Source organism: Malania oleifera, chromosome 12 (assembly GCF_029873635.1).
Source record: "Malania oleifera isolate guangnan ecotype guangnan chromosome 12, ASM2987363v1, whole genome shotgun sequence".
In the NCBI taxonomy this organism is placed as follows: Eukaryota; Viridiplantae; Streptophyta; class Magnoliopsida; order Santalales; family Ximeniaceae; genus Malania; species Malania oleifera.
The window spans coordinates 85,577,612-85,603,774 of record NC_080428.1 but is presented as its reverse complement, the minus strand read 5'-3'; the positions used below and the strand labels follow the sequence as shown (position 1 = coordinate 85,603,774).

At 35.6% G+C, this 26,163-nt stretch overlaps 1 protein-coding gene across 3 annotated transcripts in view; it reads left to right on the top strand.

The window, feature by feature from the left end:
- The window catches only part of LOC131144804 (uncharacterized), a 35,616-nt gene extending 9,688 nt beyond the window's left edge, over window positions 1-25,928 (top strand). The window contains exons 5-10 of one of the 3 annotated variants that reach the window (XM_058093676.1): window positions 2,430-2,573; window positions 21,860-22,016; window positions 22,268-22,428; window positions 23,775-23,830; window positions 24,870-24,972; window positions 25,683-25,928. In XM_058093676.1, coding sequence (XP_057949659.1) covers window positions 2,430-2,573; window positions 21,860-22,016; window positions 22,268-22,428; window positions 23,775-23,830; window positions 24,870-24,972; window positions 25,683-25,772 — 711 coding nt within the window. In that variant the 3' untranslated portion in view covers window positions 25,773-25,928. Of the gene's footprint in view, window positions 1-2,429; window positions 2,574-21,859; window positions 22,017-22,267; window positions 22,441-23,774; window positions 23,831-24,869; window positions 24,973-25,682 lie in introns of all 3 variants that reach the window. The other 2 variants (XM_058093675.1, XM_058093677.1) reach the window with 2 other exon arrangements.
- The last annotated feature ends 235 nt before the right edge of the window (window positions 25,929-26,163 follow it).

The following is a 26,163-nucleotide window of genomic DNA, read 5'->3' as shown; positions in this document are numbered from 1 at the left end:
GTCCAGCCCCGCTATTACAACCTGTCAGCCCATCTTCTGCCTCGTCTCCATCTATACTTGGCCCAGCTCCCACCTCAAGCCCTAATTCATCTTCCCCCAACTCTTCAACTCATGTTTCCCCCTCACCCTCCAATCCCCCTGCTGCTCCACCCATCCTCATCTCTCCTTGATCTCCCATCATCACTCGGTCCCAGACTAATTCCTCCCACCCCAAAGTATTCTCTGATGGCACCGTACCCTACCCAGCTCGTCAATGCCTCCTCACCACAGTTCCTATTCCTGACGACCCGTTGAGCTACACAGTCGCCTCAAAATTTTCCCAGTGGCGTGCAGCAATGGCTCACGAATTTGATGCTCTAACCCGCACTTGTACTTGGTCGCTTGTCCCACCAGATCCCTCTTTCAACATCCTTGGTTGTCGCTGGGTTTATCGAACCAAGACCAATGCTGAAGGTTCTTTTCAGCGTCGGAAGGCCAGACTTGTTGCCAAAGGCTTCCATCAGCAACTTGGCCTTGATTATCATGAAACATTTAGTCCCGTTGTCAAACCTTCCACAATCCGTCTCATTCTTTCTATTGCTGTGTCTCAGCACTGGCCATTACGCCAACTTGACATTGAAAATGCATTCTTACATGGAAATCTCACAGATGATGTTTACATGCAACAACCTCAGGGTTTTGTGGATCCTGCTCATCCTACCTATGTCTGTAAGTTTCACAAAGCTCTTTATGGATTGAAGCAGGCTCCAAGGGCTTGGTTTGATCAGCTCAGTTCTTGGTTTAGTGAGTATGGCTTTCAAGTTTCCAAAGCTGATCCCTCCCTTTTCATCTTCAACACCCCGGCTGCTACAATTTTTCTGCTTGTCTATGTTGATGATCTTGTCATTACTGCATCAAATTCCTCAGCCATTAACACACTAATTGCTGCCATGAGCAAGGCCTTTCCTGTTCGGGATCTTGGCAATTTATCTTTCTTTTTGGGCCTTGAGATTGATCACACTACGGCTGGACTGTTCATCTCCTAACGAAAATACATCAACAAACCTCCTCACCCGCAGCAACATGCTTCAATGCAAACCCATGTCCTCACCTAAGGCTGCTTCACTCAAGCTCTCCAAATTTGATTCACCTGACTTTGATGATCCGGTTCTCTACAGAAGTCTCATTGGAGGTCTCCAATACCTCAACTTGACTCGGCCAGATATCTCCTTTGCAGTGAACAAACTTTGTCAGTTCATGCATTCTCCCAAACTTACTCATTGGAGTGCACTCAAACGTGTCTTATGATATCTCAAGGGCACCATCAATCATGGACTATTTTTTACCTCTCACTCAGGCCCTGTTCTTCAAGCTTATTCTGATGCCGATTGGAGTGGCTGTCCAGATGATCGTCGATCAACAAGTGGCTTTTGCATTTTTCTTGGCAACCATCTCATCTCATGGAGCTCTAAGAAACAAAAATCCATTGCTAGATCATCTACTGAGGCTGAATACAAATCCTTGGCATCCTCTGCCACTGAGCTAATTTGGCTCCAATCTCTTCTCAAGGAACTTGGCATATTTTTACCCCAAGCACCCACACTCTGGTGTGACAATCTTGGTGCTACTTACCTCTGTGCAAATCCTATTTTTCACTCAAAAACGAAGCATATGGACATTGACTACCATTTTGTTCGGGATCGTGTTGCTGCCAACAGCCTCAGAATTTCTTTTTGCAGCACCAATGATCAACTTGCTGACATTCTTATCAAGCCACTGGTTTCAGACAAATTCCTTCACTTTACAATGAGTCTCAAAGTGGTTGACACCCCTTTGGACTCAAGGGGACGTATCAACAGTTATAACAAACCCAGCTAAATATTCCTTTTTCTGTTTTGCAAGTTTCTGTTTTGTAACCATTTTTTATTCTCTTTTTGATTCCCTCTGTAAGTGTATATAAAGAGCTTCGCATATGAATAAAATTAACACTGTACAGACACTGTTCATTGGCTTCTTTCATGACGTACCCTCCATCTCTCAGTATTAGTCTTCTAATCGAACAAGTATCTAATACCTTTTCTAGGTTAGGATAAGCAATATCATAGTTTATCTGGATTAAATGCAGTTAAATTGCACCTCCTGTAACTGCAGCCTTCAGTTGTGGAATGTCAAAGTACACTAGAATAAGCTGCCTTTTTGGGGGGATAGAAAACAGACTCAAATAATCTGCTTAGTTTTTTGTTGGTCTGATTTTGGAGGTTGTCAGTATTTGAGAAAGAAATTATAAATTCTAACTGCCATTTCCATTGTTAGAAAATTTGCTTAGTTTTGTTCATTTATTTATTCTTTTAAAGTTTGAGGTTACTCCCAAGATGCCCAAGGAGGGATTGCTTAACATAGAGTCAGCTTCTGGATTTCTTTTTCCTTGTTTGATATTTCCAATTTTGTAGCATGTCGCAGAGATACCATATGAGAATGAAGTTGTGATAGATACTCGAAAAGTTGATCATGGAACAGTTACATACTTAGAGAGCATAGGGCTCCTTCAAAGCAACTTACTAGCAGCTCATAGCGTCTGGATCAATAATACAGAGGTAATTTCTCCTGATGATTTCGCATTGCATTCTTTGAAACAAAAGCCGCCCCCTTCCCCTTCACCCCTCACCCTCCCCCCCTTAAAAAAAAAACAAAAAAAGGAAAAGAAATTTCAGTTTGGATTCATCTGACCTTTTTTTACAGCCCTACGCACAAATAAAAGTAGAAAGAGGTTGTTATCTCTTATTCTTTCCTGAGTTTTCCGCAATTGTTTCAATAATGTTTTGGCTTTTGTATTTGTTGTTGGAAAGTCTGAGCATTTCTGTCATACAAGATTACAAGTAGGCTTTATTTGCATGTTCCTTCTCGTCATTATTTTACGTAGAAGGAAACAGGAATATTTTCTGATTCATAGGACATTTTGTATAGATTGATTCAGTATATAGATCATGACACTTTGAATTCGATATGAGAAAATTTTTGTATTCTTTTTTTTGGAAATTTAAAAAAAAAAAAAAAAAAAAAGATTATGTGTTGAGGGAGTAGTATGAGATAAAGTAAAGGGTATTTCCGATTTTATCTATCGAGAGTCCATTTCAGCATCACAAACTTTTTTGTTTTCACACCAGAGGGCTTTTAACAATCTTTATGTTATGAAAGAGTACGAAAATAAATAATGTGTTCGGCAAGTATGGCCTATGTTGACCTAACAAGGCTTAATCTCGTTTTGATGATAACAAATCAAGGTCACTTAACATGTTCATTTAAGTTTGAGTTTTAAGACTTAAGTGATCTTATGGTTTCAAGTGGATGTATTTGAAGAGTTTGAATGAAAATCACACTTAAGGTTATGAGACATGATAAACATGAATGTTCAAGTCATGTGAGACATGAAGATTCATTGAAGCAATGCATAAAGCTCAAACGACATATTGGAAGCTTCACAACATGAAGACTTAGGAATGTAGATGAGAAAATCGTATGAAAGTCTCGTGTAAATACTTCAAAATCCAATATTGAATGATTGAAGCTCTTAGGATATGTCATTGGACTTAGATACCTGATTTTATACATGGAAAATATTTTCTCAAAGTCCAAATTAAGTTTTCTAATACATGAATGTTGACTTTGGTGTATTCCCAAGAGGGGGGGGGGGGTGAATTAAAATTTTAAACTTATACCTAGGTTAAACCGGATGTTACCAGCATTTCACAACTTAGGGTCTTTCTATGCAATCCCAATCAAATATTTAAACAATTAAACGCAAACATTCAAGTGCTGAAATTTAAAGTGCGGAAATTAAAAGTAGGCACAAGAAATGTTATTGTGGTTCGGCCAATACTGCCTACGTCCCCGCCTTGACTCACAAGTACAAGGATTCCACTAAGGCTCACTTCACGGGTGGAGTGACACTGATTATAACACCTTACCAGGATGGTGCACCTAGCTTTCCTAATCGGGTCAAAGCTAATCTGGAACATTTCACAGGACAAGTCTCCCTCTTCAGGCCCACACCTGGAATGCAACCAAATCACAATACAAGATGTGTACAAAATATATGCTTCTCAATTAAGCAGATTTGTACCAGTATCAATCAATGCACATCAATAATGTAAGAACAATAAGCTCAGTGCTATATGTGTGCAGTCAACACTCAACAGTAATGACTATATCCAATCAAGCACAAGAGTGTATCAACAAGCTAATCTTTGAAACTATGTATAGATGTAAATCTCAATCACGATATAGGGTTTCAAAGATTTTATTCTAAATATCTCTAAAAAATATTTTCTCAATATTCAAGCACAAGAGATATTCGAAAAATGAACTTGTGAAAAGATTTTTGCACACTCAAAAATACAAGTTCAATGAGTCTTGCAATAATGATGCAAAGACTCACTAGCTACAAGATTTTTCCCACACAAGATTCATTGAATAAAATCGGGGGAAAAACTTTGCTCAACTCCCAATCTAAAAATCAAACAACAATGAATTTAATGAGAGTTTCTTGCAAAATAGAACAATGTATAATCACTCAAAGAGCTCTCACATCTCACAAAGATTGATTTAGCAAAAGAATGATTGTATGAGAGAGTATAGACTTTGTATGAAGAAAAAGAGTTCAGAAAATTTCAGAGAATTTTGTTGCTAATCAGGGTGCTAATCTCCCCTTAATTGTGCAAATGAACTCATATATATAGAGAAGACCTAAATTATAACCGTTGGGGATACATAGGGAATAATTAAATTTGTTTTAAAAGAATTTAAGAAAATTAACCCTGTTTAACCCCAATTAACCGCGGTAAAATTTAGGCCAACTCGAGAGTTTTGATCTACCAAGCCATAGGTTCGGTCGCCCGAACAGACACAACAGAAAAAGTAACTTTTTCGTGTTCGGGTGCCTGAATGAGGGTTCAGTTTGCTGACTAAGGCAATTTTCCAATCTGTCCGAGGTTCGGTCGTCTGGTCTCAAGTTCGGTTTGCCAAACTTGCACATTCGGTCGCCCGGGGGTATTTTGAACGCGAAGTTTGGGCGCCTAAGTTGTTGGAAAAAGTTAGGGTTTGAGTTCGGTTGACCGTGGACGTTCAGTTCATTCTGAGTTCGATTGCCTGAAAGCAGGTCAACACGCTGACTATTGAACGGTTCGGTCGGCCGAGGTGTTTTGAACACCAAGGTCCGGTCACCCAAAACCTTACTATTTTAGTCCTTTAAGTCCTGTTTCAATTCAATAAGTTCCCCTGATAGCATATGTGATTTTGGGGACTAAACTAAGTGTAAGTGCAAGGACCTAGGGTCTTTCTAAGGCCTTTGAGCTTATCAGTTCTTACATGCATGATGCTCATCAATTATTACAGACTATTCCTACTTTACTATTACAGACCCGAATTAAACTTAATATAAAATTACAACAAATGAATCTTCTGGGTTTTATTTTACTTCAAGATACCACATGCTATCATATGATCTTGCCAATATGAACTTGCACACAAACTTGATAGACATTAAATACTGAAGTATTTGTCATAATCAAAATAGGGTATGACCTATAAGGTCAATATTCTCCCCCTTTTTGATGATGACAAATACTTTATGCAAAAGTGGGTACAGCCAAGAAAGGCCTCCCCTGAAAATATGCATAAAGAAAATGTAAACATTTAAACATTTAATGACTACCCAGTTTTGCCTACTTCTCCCCCTTTTGGCAACAACAAAAAGGGCATGTAAAATATAACTGGTTTTTGAAAAATATAGCAATTAAGCACACAAACCATATAATGGTCATTCAAATTTAAAATAACATAATAAACATGATTAGACCAGAATTATCCACAAACCATAGCAATTTAAGTCATATCATAAGACTCGTAAAAGATTTGATTTTAAAACGTACAGCATATGATAACAGGTAGAAGGTTTGAGCATAAAACAGTCTAACTAGTTCGTATGCATTTTCATGTATAGTTATCGAACCAGTTATACAATTTAAAAAACATATATATATATATATATATATATATATGTATGTATGTATAATAATAATAAGGCAAGAGATAAAGAGTTTAGTTTTGAAAATAGTTCTTGCCATAAAGCATAGAAAAAATATTTCCCCTTTGTTTTTTTTTTCAAAAAAGTACTGGGGGGTGCTTGCTGAAAAAGAAACTTTAATGTTAAACAAGCAAACAACATTTTTCTGGTTGTCAATTAAGCACATGCTAAAATATAACCAGAAAAACACAACCATAATGATTCTAAAGATGTCAGACAATTTAAAGCAAGGATCATATGGCAAAATCAAATGATTGTGGCAAATCAATATATTTCAAATTATGATTTTCAATAATGACTTTCATTTAAGTACAAGAGCCACATAGAATTCAAGAACTGATTTAAGCAAAAGTTTGTGAGCATAATAAGATAGACATTTTAATTTTTGGATGCTCCCCCTATCAATTTGAATTCTAGTTTAGATGCAATAAACTGCTTATACCAGTTAAAGACTAATTTCATTATGTTAAGTCGTATAAGCCATCAATTTAAATCTTTAAAAACAACTATACTGAATATTAATCAACTATATTTATTCCTACCGGTATAGTTGTCCCTATAGACCATAGATGCATAAGAAAAGTGTATATTAAGGCATGCTATAGAGTCCCAAGAACATTCCATATCAAAACATAAAGCTTTAAGCGTAGGATATAATATTCATGGATTTCAGAAGAGCCTCAATATTTCAGTAGATGAAAGTGATGCATATGGGTCATTTATGCGCTTTCTATAGGGATGGATCTGAGCCTTTCTAAACGTTTGATGATTATGCTAGGATGAAGTTTAATATATTCAGTTTTCACTCATCCTTTCAAAAAGATTTTAACATTAATTTTATCATAATCATCTATGTACAAGGTTCTATTTTGGGAAAATTTTCAAAAATTTGGCAGCATGCTGTCTATAAATCGGACATTTTTCCATAAAACTTGTACCTGCTAGGTTCAATCAAACAATTTATAATTCAGTTCAAGGCACATGAGAACCTAAAACCACTACCAGCATGCAATACACATCAACTGCATCCGCCATGCAGGAGGCATTCAATACAAGCATACAATCCAGTAGTATAATAAACTCAAGATATACAGTATAGCTCAATAGTAGTCATGCAAAGAAAAGATATAAACTATCCATCAAAAAAAAATTTAGCCATTAATCAAATCATGGATAGTGTGCTACAATCATGGTTTGAAATCGCAGTCGCGGGTAACGTCGCGTAACGGTCGCGGGTGTCGCGGGTCGAGGGAAACGCAGGTGTTACGTAACGGGAAGCGGGCGTAACGGTCGTGAATTTTTTTCACGCATGCACAACCATGCCAAAATCGAAAAATAAGCATGAAATCCATTAATACATGGTTTTTAATGAATTTTGAAGGCTTTCATTCAACCTACAAATGCTTTTTAATAGGCATTATGATTTTTATATTAATTTTATTGCGCTGTTTACAAAAAAAAGCATATTTTTTTTATAGTTTACTTTACTTTAATGAATAAAAAGATGTAGAAATGTAAGAATCAATTAATTAAAGTCATAAAGTTACTAAAAATGAATCAATAGACTCAATACTCAATATACACATTGCACATACATGAATTTAAAAGTGATTAATATCAAATATCAATAAATAGTTGAAAATACATGAATACAATATTACAAATTTATAACATAGCACATGTCACTACCAAAAAGAATGACGTGGAGGGTCTTCATAATTTGCATCTGTATCTTGAGATTGGGATGAGAAATTATCTCCCCATCCTTGTGAAAATGCATAGTTGAATAAACCCAAGTTTGCGACATTTCGTTGTTACTCTTGAAAATGTACTGGTGGTGAAAAAACCTCCTGAATAATGTCCATAAGTTGGGGCAGGGGCTGGCTCTAGGTAGTGTGTAGAAGAAGACTCACTCGATCCTGAGATTCCTGATCCACTAGGATAAAAATGTGAGTCACGAGATGCATAATGTGGATATGCTGAATGAGATCCATATGATTGTGATGATGAACCATCTAAACCAAAGTCGCCAAAACTATGAACCACACCATATGAATCTTCGGTAGAATCACTAGGGTCACCACGAGCACTCCTTCTCCTGGGTTGTGAAGATTGGTTCCTTGGAGGAATACCCAAGTCATAATATTCAGGTATGTCATGTAGTCCATAAGGATCAGAAGGATGTATATCCGTTGCAAATGATGTCCCTGTGTCATATCCATAATTATATTCTACACCGTCGCCTCCACCACCACCACTGCCACCCCCCCCAACCCCAGCTCCAGCACCACTATTACCATCATCGTCACTTGGTGGGCTCAAACCAAGATTGTCATCACTTTGTGTACGTTCATGGCTTGAACTTGAATTATCATGCTCGTTTATTGGTGGTTGATCACCTCCTTCTGTAGTACCACCAACTTCTTCATTTAACTAATTTGAATTGTCCTGACCGTCGAGTAGTGGTGTCTCTCTCTCCTCTAACCATTGACTTAAAAGATCATCTTCTTAGAAAATGTAGTCCAAATTGATAGGATTGAAACCCTCTTCAATTTCTCGTTGGCTTCTTCTCATTGTACGTCTTAACTTTAACCTCATGTTGTAATGTACGAAAACAAGTTTTTGTAGTCTCATGTATTTTAATCTATTTCTTGTTTTCGTATGGATGAGGCTAAAGGTGCCCCAATTACGCTCACAGTTGAAACTGATGTGGTCTGGCAAAGAACTCTAATTGCTATTCTTTGGAGCTCAGGAGCACACAAGCCATAATGAATCCACCATTCAACTGCCTGAATAATTAAAAAGTGTTTTATGTTAGTATAGCATATATTTCGAAAATCAAATTTGAACATAAAGAGAGAAAATAGAATCATTCATCCATTATTTAGCTATATAGTCATATTTATCAGGAGTTGTTTGTTTCATTGCCCTTTGAGTCAACGGGGTTCCAAAAGTCTCCTGCCTATCTCGATATAGCAACAACTAAAAAATGATGATTGTGAAATATAATTAATTAATTAGATGTATTAATAATTATTCTTGAAAGTATTACAGAATACTAGAACAATTCATTATTCAATTTAATGGAACCAATACTTACTTGATTAATAGCCTGAATTTGAGTATCTATATCGGGTAGCAACTTGGTTATCACTTTTTTAATCCCATCCATGACTTCTCTAGCAACTTCAGGAGAGGGTGGGGCACCGTAAAGAAATTGTGGGTTCAAAAAATATCCTACAATTAAATTTAGAAACATATTAATCGATAGTTTTGTAATGCAACTATGCATAATTTAAAAGTTAAAATAATAAGAAATTGTATTTGATTTATACTTACCAGCAGCGTGCAAATCTTGGTGCAACTGAAAACTCCACTGGTTGTCAATAATTTTTCAATAGTCTTTGTAAAACCGGCAATCTTTTTGAATGGCCAACTTGGCCCTATCAATTGCCTCGTAAATGAAGCCAATGGTTGGTTTTTTATCACCATCAACCAATTTAAGAACTTTCACTAAGGGTTCTTGCACTTTAATTATATCAGAAGCCTTTTGCCAAAACTCTTTGCTTAAGATAATTTTCTTTGAATCATATGCTGGGCTTGATTTTGCCATCCCAAACCTTGAGTTTTTCCAAGCATAAGATGTAAACATTTCCCTTAATGCTTGTTTATGCCTGACAATAGTCTCCAAAGCAATGAAATTTGTGACAAATCGAGTGATGGCAGGACGAAGTAACTCTCTATTATTTGTGAATTTCTTCATGAAATTCACTGTCCATGTGTGGTTGTAAATAAATGAGGTTATTGTTCTTACATCTTCTAAGACCTTTTTCACGTTACTTTTCTTACCAATATCTTCAAGAATAAGGTCTATGCAATGAGTTGCACATGCTGTCCAATAGAGATTGGGCCTCTTCTACATTAATAATTTTCCTCCTGCCTTCATTGCAGCTTCATTATCAGTCACTACTTGGACAACATTCTCCTCTCCAATTTCTTCAATCACCTCATCCATTAATCTGAAATGAAATTATAGATTTAATAATTACTACTATTTAATTAAAAACATGCAAGTTCATAATACTATTTGCATATATAATTAAAATTAGAAAATTACCTGAAATAATATTCAGCTATTCTACTTGGCATATCAGAGGCATCAACTGATTTATGAAATACGGTGCCTCTATCGCAATAAACTAAAAAGTTTATAATGTGTTTTCAAATTGGTCCTAACCAACCATCACACATAAGGGTTACACCTCTCTCCTTCCAAATTCCAGCAAAAGAAGTTATATAATTTTTCATTTCTTAATACTCTTGCTTCAAATAAATTTCAGATATCTCATAGGGTAATGGACCCTTCACCCCCTTTCTAACCTTTGCAGCAATATTAAGCATAGGCTGCATAAATGGAGAGTCAGCTACATTCGCTAGAATCCGATTATAAATTAGGAATTTTCCAACTGCTTTTCCTAATTTGCTTCTTACACCTTTCAATAACTTAGTGTTGATTTTTGGTTGTTTCGCACTCTTGCTTCTTTCTAAAATAGGATCCATTGCCTTTAGTCTAGCTTCAGGGGCATCAGGATTGATCCATTGTCGTCCACTACCTCTAGCTTCTTGACCACTACAAGATCGAGTTCCTGCTCTATTGAAACCACCGGTAGCACTACTGCTAGAGTCACCTCCCTCTTCATAAATATTACCCCCTCTAGTTGTTCTTGCTCGAAATCTTTGTCTCTCTTCCCATTGTTGCTGTGATCGTATGCTTTCTTGTCGAGCAAATCTCATACTTTCTTTTTCCAAGTCTTCTTCATCGCTCAAATTCTCAAAATCTCCTCTAATTTGGACTTCTGCTTCTTCTTGCCTTTTTTGTTTATCTTTTTTCTTCTCAACATACTGTTGTAGATGTTCCATCATTTGTTCTCTTACTTATGTGGTCACATTTGAGCATCTAGCTACTTGACCCTTTTTATGTGCCAAGTGTTGTTTCAAGCGTGCACCCTTTAATTATCTTCCCACATAACTTACCCATAATAACATGTCTATTACCGTCCATCGCAGTACCAAAATGCCATCCAATATCCTCACTAGGTAAGTTCTCATTTCCTCTATCACGTGACATATTGATAGACTTAATTTGATGATCTCTACACAAAACATAGAGAAAATACAAAGTTACAACCTTTCTAAAAAAATGACAGGAATAATATTATAATTAGTAATTTAGTAAATATTAAATAATAAGTACTAAATAGTCATTCTAATTTTAAATACTTATTACGTAAAAATAAAATATAATATTTGATTAAAAATAATAAGTAATGTTTAATTTATTTTTATATTTAAATAAACAAAATTATAAAATATTAGATATTTTATTACAAAAAAATATATTTCTTTATCTTTAAAAAGATATTTTCATTAATTTTTATAACTTGATTTTATTTTCATTTATAACTATAAGAAATTAACATTGTAATTTTAAAGGTGAAAAAGACTTTTGCTCTACTTTCATATACATCACAGTATCACTAATAGAGATCCATACAGGACAAATTGACTATTTAACTTTTTAAGCATTTTCTTAGTATATGAATTAAAATAAAATTTTTCTACAAATTCTAGTAGTAAACTAGTAATTAGTAAAAATCAGAATTATTAATATATTAACTATTAGGTTAAAATTTTTTTTATTAAGTTATCAATTTTTACTTTATTTGATAGCTAAAAACAAAAAATTGATCATGTAACAATTTATTTTACCTAATTTTAAATTTAAGGTCAAAATGATGTTTTAAAACTTAAAAAATATATATAAACAGGAAATATGTGATGGAACTAGATTTTCCTAATTACCTTTCAAAAAATATAAGACAATTAAAATATTTATAAATTAAGAAATTTTATTTTGCATAATTATTATTGTTTTCTAATTTTTTACTCTATTAAATTACTCTTTTTTTTAATTCAATTTAACAAACATAATTTACAACAAATTATAATTAAAAAAAAAAAGCATAATAAAAAGTTTAAGATGTGGGTGTTGACTGAAATTTTAAAGCTTATCTCATACGCAGAGAGTCTGAGTGAGACTGAGAGAGGGGAGGGGACTTGGAGGAGCCTCGAAGCCTCGAAGCTTCGAAGCTTCGTGCGACGACTAGCGGAGGGCTGGTGGGTGGCGGCGAGTGTGACGACTGGCGGAGGTTGCCGAAGGGCTATCGATGACTCCAAGCTCCGTGCGACGACTGGCAGAGGGTTGGCTGGTGGCGGCGAGCGTGACGACTGGCGGAGGAAGCTGCCTTCGGCCACTCTCAGGCTTCGAAGAACTTAGTTAGGATCAGGATTCAGGAAGGCTAGATGAGTAGATCTGCTCAGGCTTCGAAGAAGTGAAAGCGTGAAGCCTTCTTATTGCTTTGGCGGCTCGGCCAACAAAATTTCAAGGTAAGTTTTTTTGCTCTTTGAATGTTAGATTTAGTTAGATTGAATGGCAGATGGGTGGTTGGGACTTGGGAGAGGGGAAAAGGAGCATTGCGCAGCAGAAAGGAGATTTTGCAAGCTGTCGGCATGTAACGGACCGTTACGGAGACGTAACGGCCGTTACGGTTGTGAATTTTTTCCGTACTGTATTATCGGCCCGTATCGGTTTCGGAGCCCTTGATTTACATTACATATCGGCCGTTACGCTACGTAACGGCCGTCATTTAAAACCATGGCTGCAATGCTATATACATTTGGGCATAAAAACATAAACGATATAAGAATATGAGAGCATTCAATTTATATAGACATGAAAGATAAATGCTCCCCCTCAATTATGTACTCTACTCATTTTATGCCATCATATGCTTTTAAATTTTTTGGCCAAGTGACTTAAGGGTGTTCAATGATATAAACTTGGGATTTTGATTATAGGCTTATCAGACCAAAAAGTCACAATGAATATCTTTTCTGTGTGCTAAGCCTATCTTGTCTCTTTTCTTATGAATCTTAATACGTGTGAGAGGCACAAGTTCAAATGGCATTAAACTTTAAGGTTCGTGCATAGGTTTCTTAAAACTTTGCATTTTCATATATGTTGAAACCTATACCAATCCTATTAGCCATTTAATTCACGAAGGTGAAGCTCTAAATTATTTGACTTAAAGTTTGAGAGCTTGTGAAGATGGTTTAAATACTCTTAAAATTTTTTTTATTTGGTTGTAGAGTATTTAGGAGACGCTGGACATCTCCAAAATATTTCCGTTCTTGTAATTATGTTCAGGCTTAGGCAAAGAGCATATAGGAGAATATGGACGTTATGAACAATACTCTTTAGAGAATGGAAAGCATCCTTTAGATATAATCATAAGGATACCTATTAATTGGCACTAGTAGAATAGGCGTTTATGATCAATATTGCTTAAGCCTAGAGTGATGATTGATATCTGATCAGGCTTTTATGTTCTGGAATGAGCTTAGGATATATAACGATATATGGCAAGATTGATTCCCTAAGGCTCAGGCCTGTGTAATGGACAAGAGGTATGCTTAGCTTAAAGTTTTACATTCAAGTATGGATTCAACATTTAGAATTATTTATCAAGCAAGAATGTCTTGTCCATTTGGAAGTGGATTTCATTCAAGTATGCTATAGCCAATGTTTTCATATTTTATCCAATCATTATGATATTTATTCGTGTTAAGTTTAGATTGGATATATTACCTGAGATTGCATATTGGCTAGATTTTCTAATGATTATAATGAAAGTGTATAATGAATGAAGGTCATCACTATCCCTTAAACCTAGGAACTTAAGGAAGAATTTAAAATGAATATTTAATTCTTATTTGATCTCACTGTGATGCCCCGATTTTCGTAAATTTTTTTTTCAATAAAAATAAATAATTACACGTCATCCACAACACCCACAAATCGGCCACGTCAACAATCCTACTATCATTCATACGACTCGACTCGCATTGGGTACCGGGTAAAAAGTTATTTTATTATACAACATAACAGCGGAAGACAGTATATACAAATCAGTCAGAATATAGTAATCAGAGTATCAATATATACATATATACAATACTATCTCATACAAAAAAACAATACAACCCTAGTCCAAACTCACCCTGTATATCAGGGTTCCAGCTCCCTACTGTCACGGAGCTCTATCACTCGGTCGGTCTCTGTTCCTTGAAAAAATTTTGATAAATTGGGTGAGACACATCTCAGTAAGAAGGAATAAATTATTTACAGTGTGTGACCATATGAGTTCAATTATAATACACTTTATTTTTCAAATCATTGTTTCATTTGAGAAAATACACTGATATACACATTCTCATAATCATATAGATATACAACACAAGCTTTTATAAGTTTTAAAATTATTTCTCAAATTCAATAATTTCCAACACATATTTACCGCGAAGTTCCTGAGAATAGGGAAGATTACCCGCCCATACAGGTAGCTTCCCTCTGCTCTAACACGTTATGCAACCATGTATGGCCACATCTGATACTTATCAAGGCACTCACCTTACTCAGCAAGCCCTCAGGCGGAGAGTTTCACTTCGCCTCAAATATGTATATTATCAACTCACACGGTTCCATTTCTCAATTTTATCATTCTTTATTTCTCAATTTCCATTCTTTATTTCATTTCTCATTTTAGCCAATTTTATCATTCTTTCACTTTCCATTTTCATTTTACTTTCCGGCTTATGAATATCCTTGGTATCAAATACCAACATCACGTTTGTAACTCATGGCCACCCTGAGGATCTTTCTATCTATGCCATGCTTCCCCTCATGGTCAAGGTTGTGCGGCCCGAAGGCTGGATCTAACCGCGGTTGGCCGACCTGTTAGATCAAATATCATATCACATATAGCGTCTGTAGTACGACTGGCCGGCCTATAACCCTGATTCGGACTCAGGGGGCCCAACAACCCTACATAATGGCATAGTCGACTGTCACGCCACATGCTCCAAGAGTCTGTGTGGTTGCACTAACACCACTAGCAACAGTACCGTGCTCAATATCATAACCATCCAACAGGGTTTACTACCACATACCCGCAATTATTATGTAGTATTGACATTTCATCAATTATATTCCAGTATATCACAATTCAGTTCAATATAAATATTCTCATCATTTTCTGTGCACATTTTATCATCTCGTAATATCATATATCATATTTCACGTATTTTTCACATTCTCCCAAAATACTCATATCAACAATTTGTACAAACTCATTTCTCATGCAAATAATTTTCACTCATAAATAAATACGACATTTCATTATTTTCCAATATTAGTAATTCACAAAATCTCATTTTTCAGGAAAAACATTTCTACTCACATATAAATACCATATTTCATTATTTCTCACTAATCACATCAGTAATTCTCATTTTAATATTTTCTCAAAAATTACTCTTCATTATATTTTACACTAAAAAATATCACAATTTACAATTACTCAAATGTCACACAATTTATCTGATATTTATATCATAATAATTTTCAGACAAAATATCTTATGCTCATTTTCACATATTAATTCAAATAATAATTCTAAAAATATTGTTATAATTTATTCCCCTTACCTGACTTATTGAGAGTCTCGTTAACACCCAAATTCTAAGCCTTTGGTACCCGAAATTCAACTCCTGAAATTTGCATATTTTCCAGATTAATTAACTAATTTCCCTCAAAACAATACTCAACTAACCTTCCCTAAGCTCCATATACCCCAAATTATCATTTAAACTATTATTTAACACCCCCACTTAATTTTTTGAATTTTGCCTGCAAGTCCCAAAATTACACCCGTGGCACTCACCCGGATCCTAAATTCTAGAAATCCTACTTCAACTTCGGATGCTCAACATTTTAGCATTTTTAAATTAATCCTAATTAATTAAAAAAAAGCTTCTTAATAACCCCCGTACCCCAAATTTGGGGTTTTGCCCATGACGACCCCACGAGAATTCCGTCTCACTACACTTGTAGAGAATCATCCCTAAATTCTCGTGGTGGTGTCCGTTCGTCGATTGGGCTTATAATTTGCAAGAAATTTAAAAAAAAAAAGGAAATTGACTTACCCCAGGAGATACATCTACGCCGCTCCTACTACCTATCCGCTTTGGTAGAAATGACGGTAGCGGAGAATGGAGTCTAGCGGTATTTTTCGATTTTCGATCGGGCGAAAATTCGTCATGAAATCGAGGAGAGAGGGAGAGAGAATGAGAGGAGAGAGAGAGCCTGCACGCGTAGGAAAAAGAAGAGAAAAGAAGAAGAAAAGAAGAAGAAGAACAAGAAGAAGAACCAAATTAAAATTTGAATCTCCTGAAGCTTCTAGCAAGCTTCAGGAGGATAATAATAATAATAATAATAATATATTTAATTAATATTAATAATATATTTTATTAATAAAATAAAAATAAATTTTAATTAATTTTTTTTCTTTTTTTCTTTTTAATTCCGATTAATTAATTAATTAATTTTTCTTTTTGGAATCACTCCACTAATCTTCTATATCCATTTTTTTTTTTGGGGTTATCACACCTACTCTCCCTCAAGTCCTACGGGGTTTGCTCTCATGATTACCCACGCTATTTTTTCATCTAAGCCTCTGGCACTTCTAAGTAAATAATTAAACCATACGCGCTATAGTTTTGCAAAATACGCAAGTATAGAATATACATAAAAGATTATGCTTATTTATTCTATTTTTACCTTATGAGGCTTGACTGTGGGTTTGATAAGCAGAACATGAACCCTTTTTGAAAATATTTTTCATTTTAATTGCGAAGGCGTTATGATTATTCTTTTCATTTTCAGCTTTGATTATAATTTTAGAATAATCATTTACTTCTTTCCAGCACATAATTTTCAATATCTTTTCAATATTTTTCTTTTTAAAGGTGGAATGATAAGCTTTCAATTCTTTTATTTGTTTTGCCACCTTTTTATCCTCATTTTCAAAAACTTTTTCATTTCATATATCTTAACTAGAAACTTATGTATTTTCAATGAAGCATTTTCTAGTTCTTCATACACATGCATGTTTTCATTATTGAATTCATCACAAAATTTAATACAATCATCGTTACCAGAATCAGTGCATGCATTATAATTAGCTAGTATATCACAAGTTTTAGCAGATGATTTATTACAATTTATATTACAAAATTCTTTACGAGAATATTGCATGCATTAACAACAGAACTATCGTTATATTCAATAGATGATTCAGCATAAAGTATATCATAGAATTCAGCAAATGGATCATCTATAGAGGCTGAGATAGGATTATATACCTCTTGTTTTGTAAATGCACTATCCCTGTGATTTACCACTTCCAGATCATTAGAGCTTGGAGCTTTTGAAGTGGCATTACCCTTTTCCTGGATCACTCCATATTTCCTTTCCAGCTCTACCCAGATTTCCTGTGCACTTTTACAAGCCATGATCTCATGAAAAACATTAGTCTCTAAAGCACAGTACAAGATACCCATGGCATTAGAATTAATCATATTAAAATCATTTTCATTTATTTGTGCACATCTTCCCTTAGTTGTCACAAGCCAAACCCTCAAGTCCATAGATTTTATAAATATGCTCATTCTATATTCCAATGGGCGTAATTTACACCACAAAACAATGGAGGGCTAGAAGGTGACTGTCCCTCGCCGAATGGGGATACACCAACGTGAGCCATTGCAATCTTTTGCAAAAACGTTTAAGTTTATGCAACGAGATTCTGATACCAATTGTTGACTTTGGTGTACTCCCAAAGGGGGGGGGGGTGAATTGGAATTTTGAACTTATTCCTAGGTTAAACCAAATGTTAGCAGTATTTCACAACCTAGGTGCAATCCCAATCAAATATTTAAACAATTAAACGCAAACATTCAAGTGTTGAAATTTAAAGTGCGGAAATTAAAAGTAGGCACAAGAAATGTTATCGGGGTTTGGCCAATACTGCCTACGTCCCCGCCTTGGCTTACAAGCATAAGGATTCTATTAAGGCTCACTTCATGGGTGGAGAGGCACTGATTACAACACCTTTCTAGGATGGTACACCTAGCTTTCCTAACCGGGTCAAAAGCCAATCCAAGACTTTTCATAGCGCAAGTTTCCCTCTTCAGGCCCACACCTGGAATACAACCAAATCACAATACAAGATGTGTACAAAATATATTCTTCTCAACTAAGAAGATTTGTACCAGTATCAATCAATGCACATCAATAATGTAAGAACAATAAGCTCAGTGCTATATGTGTGCAATCAATACTCAACAGTAATGACTATATCCAATCAAGTAAAAGAGTGTATCAACAAGTTAATCTTTGAAACTATGTATAGATGTAAATCTCAATCACAGTATAGGGTTTCAAAGATTTCTACCAAGAGTATTCTAAATATCTCTAAAAAATATTTTCTTAATATTCATGCACAAGAGATATTCGAAAAATGAGCTTGTGAAAAGATTTTTGCACACTCAAAAATACAAATTCAATGAGTCTTGCAATAACGATGCAAAGACTCACTAGCTATAAGATTTTTCCCACACACAGATTTATTGAATAAAATCGGGGGAAAAATCTTTGCTCAACTCTCAATTTGAAAATCAAACAACAACAAATACAATGAGAGTTTCTAGCAAAATAGAACAATGTATAATCACTTAAAGAGCTTTCACAAAGATTGCTTTAGCAAATGAATGATTGTATGAGAGATTATAGGCTTTGTATGAAGAAAAAGAGCTTAGAAAATTTTAGAGAATTTTGTTGCTAATCAGGGTGCTAATCTCCCCTTAATTGTGCAAATGAACTCATATATATAGAGAAGACCTAAATTATAACCGTTGGGGATACATAGGGAATAATTAAATTTGTTTTAAAAGAGTTTAAGAAAATTAACCCTGTTTAACTGTAATTAACCGCGGTAAAATTTAGGCCAACCCAAGAGTTCCGGTCGATGGAGCCATAGGTTCGGTTGCCCGAACAGACACAACAAAAAAAGTAACTTTTCCGTGTTTGGGTGCCTGAATGAGGGTTTGATTTGCGACCAAGGCGATTTTCCAATCTGTTCGAGGTTCGGTTGTCTGGTCTCAAGTTCAGTCTGCCAAACTTGCACATTCGGTCACCCGAGGGTATTCTGAACGTGAAGTTCGGGCGCCCAAGTTGTTGGAAAAAGTTAGGGTTTGAGTTCGGTCGATCATGGACACTCAGTTCATTCTGAGTTCAGTCGCCTGAAGGCAGGTCAACACGCTGACTATTCAACGGTGCAGTTGACCGAGGTTTTTTGAACACCAAGGTTCGGTCGCCCGAAACCTTACTATTTTAGTCCTTTAAGTCTTGTTTCAATTCAATAGGTTCCCCTGATAGCTTATGTGATTTTGGGGACTAACCTTAGTGTAAGTGCAAGGACCTAGGGTCTTTCTAAAGTCTTTGAGCTTATCAGTTTTTACATGCATAATGCACACCAATTATTACAGACCATTCATACTTTATTATTACAGACCCGAATTAAACTTAATATAAAATTACAACAAATGAATTTTCTGGGTTTTCTTTTGCTTCAAGATACCACATGCCATCATATGATCTTGCCAATATGAACTTTCACACAAATTTGATAAACATTAAATACCAGAGTATTTGTCATAATCAAAATAGGGTATGACCTATAAGGTCAACATATTTAAGTTTGGAACCAAAAATATTGAAAAACAAGTGTTGCTGAAAGGACAGGTGACTGATGACACTTCATTAGATGACTGTGGTGCTACTGGTTTTGAAAATATACAAACAGAATAGGCACAAGCGACTGACCTATTGGGACCAGTTGACTGACCTATCAGAACCAGTCGATTGACCCCATTCTGACCTTTAGAATGCGCTAATTTTAAAAGAACATAGGCGATTGACCCTTCGAGTACAGTCGACTGATGCATATGTTTAAACAAGTTACAGCGCTGATCTTTTTTCCATATCTTGCTTGATTGGTTTCCAAATTGAGAGAAAATTTTAGGAAAACTTTTTGAAACCCTTGTACACTATTTAAAGGTACTATTCTCGCACAGTAGGGCAAGACAAGAGAGTATGGCACGCACATTTTTCTTGGTTATACTACTGCTGTGTTCTTGCTGTGAACAAAAGAAATTATGATTTGTTTTTTGGAAACTTGCACTCGTAAATCAGATTTTCTGGTGTTATACTTTCGAGGAGCTTTCTCTTGTACAAGCAATTGTTGCCTTTTGTTGTATTGTTTTGATGATTCAGGTATTGTGAATTGTTGCCTAGCGAGAAGGTTGTTCTCGTTAGAGAGGCGAACTCCACCTTGAACGGAGAGAGGTTGTAACTTCACCTGGTAACGAAGTTGGGAAAGGAAATCCTCATAGCAGGTTCCTTGAGGCAAGGACGTAGGCTGCGGCCGAATCTTGTAAAAACAATGGTGTTCAACGTCTTCTTCCCTACTCTTTTTAATTTCCGCAAGATATAAACTGAGTGACTGATTTTATTTTCATAAGAACTTGTTGAATATTACCTCTTGCTGAATATTAAATTCTGTTGAATATTTGAGATTGTGTTGAATATTTAAGAACTTGTTTAAAAGAGGAATCTTGTTGAAAATTGTGAACTTGCTGGACATATTTTTGTGTGATCAAATATATATCAGTTACTTGATTAAAGTGTTGATTGAAAATTCAGAAAAGCTTACAACTCTGAATCCATGAGTAAATAATCTGAGATTAACTAGCTGTAAATTGATTTTTAAATTAAAGCTTAAGTGCTAAAGTTAAACAAGAGTTTTACAGAGATTGTTTTTTGAAGGAAAATATTATCTTTGCTGAAAATCTGATCTTAATATTGACTATATCATTGAGATGTAAGTCGAATCACTAAATTCATTTTTCTTGAACTTATGAATCTTGTTCCTTTCCTTGTGAGTGAGTAGTGTGAGGCTACATTCTGTCTCCCCGGAGATTGGGTGGTGAGACCACGACAACATCAACGTCATCATCAACACTACACGCCCACTCCTCTTTCATAATTCACAGCCACAACCTTCCTTAAGCTTCATTCTTGTCTCAAGATTCCTAAGGATCAACAGGCTTGTTTGTGGTGCGATCGAGTACTTGTGTGTCTTGGTTTTTGTCATTTGAAACCTTTTGGTAAGCTTGTTTTAATTCCATGTTTGTGACCATCTAAAACAGCCCTAAAGGTACCTTGTGAGCCTTGAAGCTCTACCCGAATCCTTGATTGAAAAACCTTGTTCATTCTCTGAATCTTCCTAGATTTTCAACATGAACATGATTGCTAGTACCATGCTTAGGGATATTTGATTTGTATGCTAGGACTTGTGATCTAAGACTTCTAATATACCATCTTTTAAAGTGAACTTGATTACTTGAATGAAATGATCAACTAAGGGCTTTTAAACCAAATCATGTATGTTTTCAAAATCTCAACAACTTGTGATCATTAGAATATGATTGTGATGTTCAGGCTTGGTTAATTTAATTCTTGCCATAGATTGTGATATTGTGTGTGTGCTACAAAGAGGGTCAACCTAGGACTAGGACTACTTAGAACCGTCCTACATCAGTTTGTCTCACACATCATTGTAAATATTTTGAAGTCCTCACACCGACAAATTGGCTTTGTGTCTTATTTTCTTCCTTTCGGCATTGAGCCACTGATGGTTCATTAAATACTTAATCTCTAGTTAGTCATACTACATTTTGTTGTTGTGGCTACTGCTAATCTCATATTTCCCCCAACAGATTGAATTTCTGTCAAGGGCTGAGGTTAAAGTATCTCACTGTCCAGCTGCTGCAATGCGGATGCTTGGATTTGCACCCATAAAGGAGATGCTAGATGCTGGCATATGTGTCTCCCTGGGAACTGATGGGGCACCATCAAATAACAGAATGAGCATTGGTTTGTTCACCAAATCTTGCAATTTTCCCATGAACAAATTAATGCAAGAATTTGACAAATGGTTTTTCAATGCTGAATGATTGGGCCTATGTATGCTGGAACTTGTACATTTACGACTAAAAAAAGTCCACCTTTTCATTTTTTCTGTAGCATATGTATCTCCTTGTAGTGTTTTTTTTGCAATTGTCTTTAGAATGCTCGCATGAGTCATGATATTTGGGAGTATACTAATAAACTTTACCTCTCTACAGTTGATGAGATGTATCTAGCCTCTCTTATTAACAAAGGTCGGGAAGTTTATGCAAGTGGAACAACTGATCCCACGGCACTTCCTGCTAACACTATTCTCCAAATGGCCACTATATATGGTGCAAAATCAGTACTCTGGGAGAATGAGATAGGGTCACTTGAGGTTGGGAAGAAGGTTGGATAATTGTCTCAGATTCTTTCCCCTTATCTTTGAACCTGTTGTGCCAAGATGGATGATTTATTATTGAATCATTATGATGTATCCTTGTTTCTTGATTTGTTTCGTCCTTTTAATTTTGAAGTTTCTTTTATTGGTGAACTGTAATAACCTGAACACATGGTAGCTTGAGCAGTCCTAGAATGAGCTTCGCATTTTCTGTTTCTGAAATTTAGTGTAAGCATTTTTGTTATGCCTTTAGAGGGAAAGCCTGGCCACAATGATATGGGTGTCCTATTCTGTTCTCCAAGTGTGGAAGTGAGTCTATGTACATTACGCCCTTCCCAGATCCCTGATGACGTGGGAGCTCAGGGCACTAGGTGTCACATGCATTTGAAGGGTGCCATTAAATTGAAGAATAAATGACAATGAAGCCTCATTCTGCTGATTACAAGTCAATATCATATTACCAATAAGAGAGTGAGACTGCTTAATTATTTATTTCTTATGCCTTTGCTTTTTACAGCTTTTCTATCTTCAGAAAAATTATAGTGTTATCCTGACTCGGAGCAATGTCCTTTAGTGCAATGTCTGAACTGTTATAATCCCTAATCCATGCGATGTATCATTGCGTGGAATTTTTATTTTTTATTAAGTGCTGTCCTACATCATTCCCAAGGTTTTTTGTTGTTCCAAGCTATATGATACAACTGATTGTTGTTCTATTTGTATTTATGAAGTTTTAAGATCACTTTTTGAATTGTTCCAAAATTGTTATCTTTATTTATTTTTGAATGCTTAGATGCTTAGTAATGATCTTTCATGGGTAAACTGCATAGATTATTCCACTAGTCTCTGGGGAAAAAAATATCTAAAGATGGAAGTAAAAAATTTAAATCAAAACTAGTCCTCCAATAGATGGAGAATTCCAGCTGTTGTTATTTGATCTCTTCTTGATTAATTCACATCAATGCAAATTTTTTTATGTGTTTTGGCCCTTTTGGGGTGTTCCCGGGGAAAACCTAAATATTGATGTAGCAGCAGTTCAGGAGGCAGGAAAGAAAGATAAGGCAGAAGGATTAGGATCTATCAACCTTATGTCCAAATTTATCAAGTTATGGCAAGTGGGCAAATTTGAAAGCTTACTGGAGATAAATTGATGTCCACATAAAAGTCATAATATGGTGTCTTCATATGATTTTTGAGAGTTATGGTGCTATATTTACCATGTATTTCACCCTTACACTTCTCATATTATATACCATGTTATCTTGCATCAATTTCACACTGATTAACCTTTCTTGATGCTTGCCATGAGAGGCTAATTAATGTCTGTTTTCCCTTTTTGGCAGGCTGACTTGATCATTGTCAATCCTTTCTCATGGCCTATGGTTCCTGTTCATGATTGGTATGAACCCATTCTTTAAGAAATAATCTACAGTGTTTTGACCCAGCTATGGTGTTGTAAACTTTGCAGCTCAAAAGTGCAATTTAAGTATTCATGAAAATGAATCTTCTTATTGTTTTGTGCTTAAAATTGCGAATGCTGATCTGGATCAAATTGAAGTTTATTCTTTAGGGCAAAAGACACTAACTTACCCTGTGGTTTGGCAAAAATACAATGACCTCCCCCGACGGTTTCAAAAATCTCACGGAGCTCCCCTGAGATTTGTTAAAAAGACACAAACCTCCCTTTATTTTTTTGTAAAAAGATGAGTTTTTTTAGGGGAGGTCTGTGCCTTTTTGGCAAACCTCAGGAGAGGTCTATGGCATTTTTGAAACCTCAAGGGGGGTTCGTCGCATTTTTTAAACCTCAGGGGAGGTCTTTGTTTTTTTGTCAAACCTTAGGAAGGTGAGTGTCTTTTGCCCTATTCTTTATGCCATGACTGCATAATATGATTTCTTAGGTAATTACTCTGTATGTGCATGGGGTGGAAACCTGGGCAGTGTTGATACTTCATGAACTTGAGAATACAGGTGCTGATTCAAGAGGGAGTGGTAGGACATGAGGTTGAGTGCGGACATTATTCTTTATATGAACAACATTGAATATCCTTGTTCTTATATCATAAAGCACTCTATTCAGTTGTTCATTGTAAACATGATACTAAGTTTTCTTTTCAGAAGATTCAGATTAATGCTTGCTTCCAAGGACCTAATAGGATCTTGAGTGAAAATAACTGTCATTGCAAACCAAAATGCCTACTTTTAAGTACTGATTTGCTTTTATACATATTTTGAGTACTTAATTGGCAACTACCATTCTAGACTGAATGGTGCTTAATTTTTTTCAACTTTTAATTATTTGGCTGTTCCATGGAACTATTATGTCTGGTCTAACTGCTGTATTTATTTGGTTGAATCCTCCCATTCTTTCTTAACTTATTCCCCAGCCAGTATGCTTATGTCACTAAATGGATTAATGCCTATTTCTTGCTAATATGCAGCATTTCCAGCCTTGTATATTGCATGCGAACTGAAAACATCATCTCTGTCATGTGCAACGGTCAGTGGGTTATGAAGGATCAGAAGGTGTTAAACGTGGATGAGGTAGTTCAAGATACTCTTTTTTTGTGTGCTGGAATTAATCTGCAAGGCTGGGAATGAAATTAGTGAATCAAGATTTTAGGGGAATCATTCCCGGAGGACCACAAATAAACCTGGATTGCTATTCCCGAAATTCTAGACTAAAAACCTTAAGCAATGGTGACCCGATTCCTCGGCAATGAGATTTAATTAGACTAGGATTCTCAATACCACTCCTTCCCATTTTGAGATCTGAATGAGGCTTAAAAGCTTAATCCCAAGAATGACAGTATCAAAGAGCTAAGAAACAGTGAATTTTATTAAGCACTTGTGATTTTATTCGAGTCATCCACCTTTGAAACACCTATTTTAAGTTTAATAATGCTCATCCGCAAATTGATTAGCATATGATCTTGGGTTTGCTAAATGAAGAGAAGCATAAGATGTTTGATTTGCAGAATAGAATGGAGCGGGAAAAAGGAATAGAATGAAATTAAAAATTGAATGAAGATCGTGCAGAAATCAAATGACAGCTTCGATTTCTTTCCTTCCTACTCTAATTCAAGTGGCATTGTTCTTTTCATTGTGCCATTGTCCGAATGGCTGATGGATTGAATACGAGGAAAACTCCCCCTCCCTAGCATATCTGATGCTGTTAAATTTGGAAAATGTACATTTTTTAGCAAGTGTAAATTTAATAATTGATGTCTAAATGCTCGAGTTTTGCTTGGCAGGGAGAAGTTATTACAATGGCGAAGCAGGCTTCTAGCGAGCTACTGAAAAGGGCAGGCATTAAGATTCCTAGCAGAATGAACTTCCTCTGATTCACTTTTGATTTACAACTTTTTCCTTGTCCCATTTGTAGTTTGCTGCTGTCCCATTGTACCACTTTTAACGCCCCACTGTTTCACAACTTAACTTTAATTTCATGCTACCTTTGCTGCCGTTGTATATCTTTATAGTACAATTTTTTCCTTCTACGTTTTTGTCCTTCATTCTACCCAGTTTACCATAATTGCTTCCTAGTAATTCACAGCTAAAATCAATTATCTTTTGTTTGGCAATTTGAAGTTCCGGCATTGAATTTGGATCTGCATGACTTTGAATAAAATATGTACAAAATTGCACTGAATTTTCTCTAATTTTACAAAGTATTAAATTCAAGACATCATATTTCATAACACAGCAGTAAAATATTGAACTCAAGAATCAGTT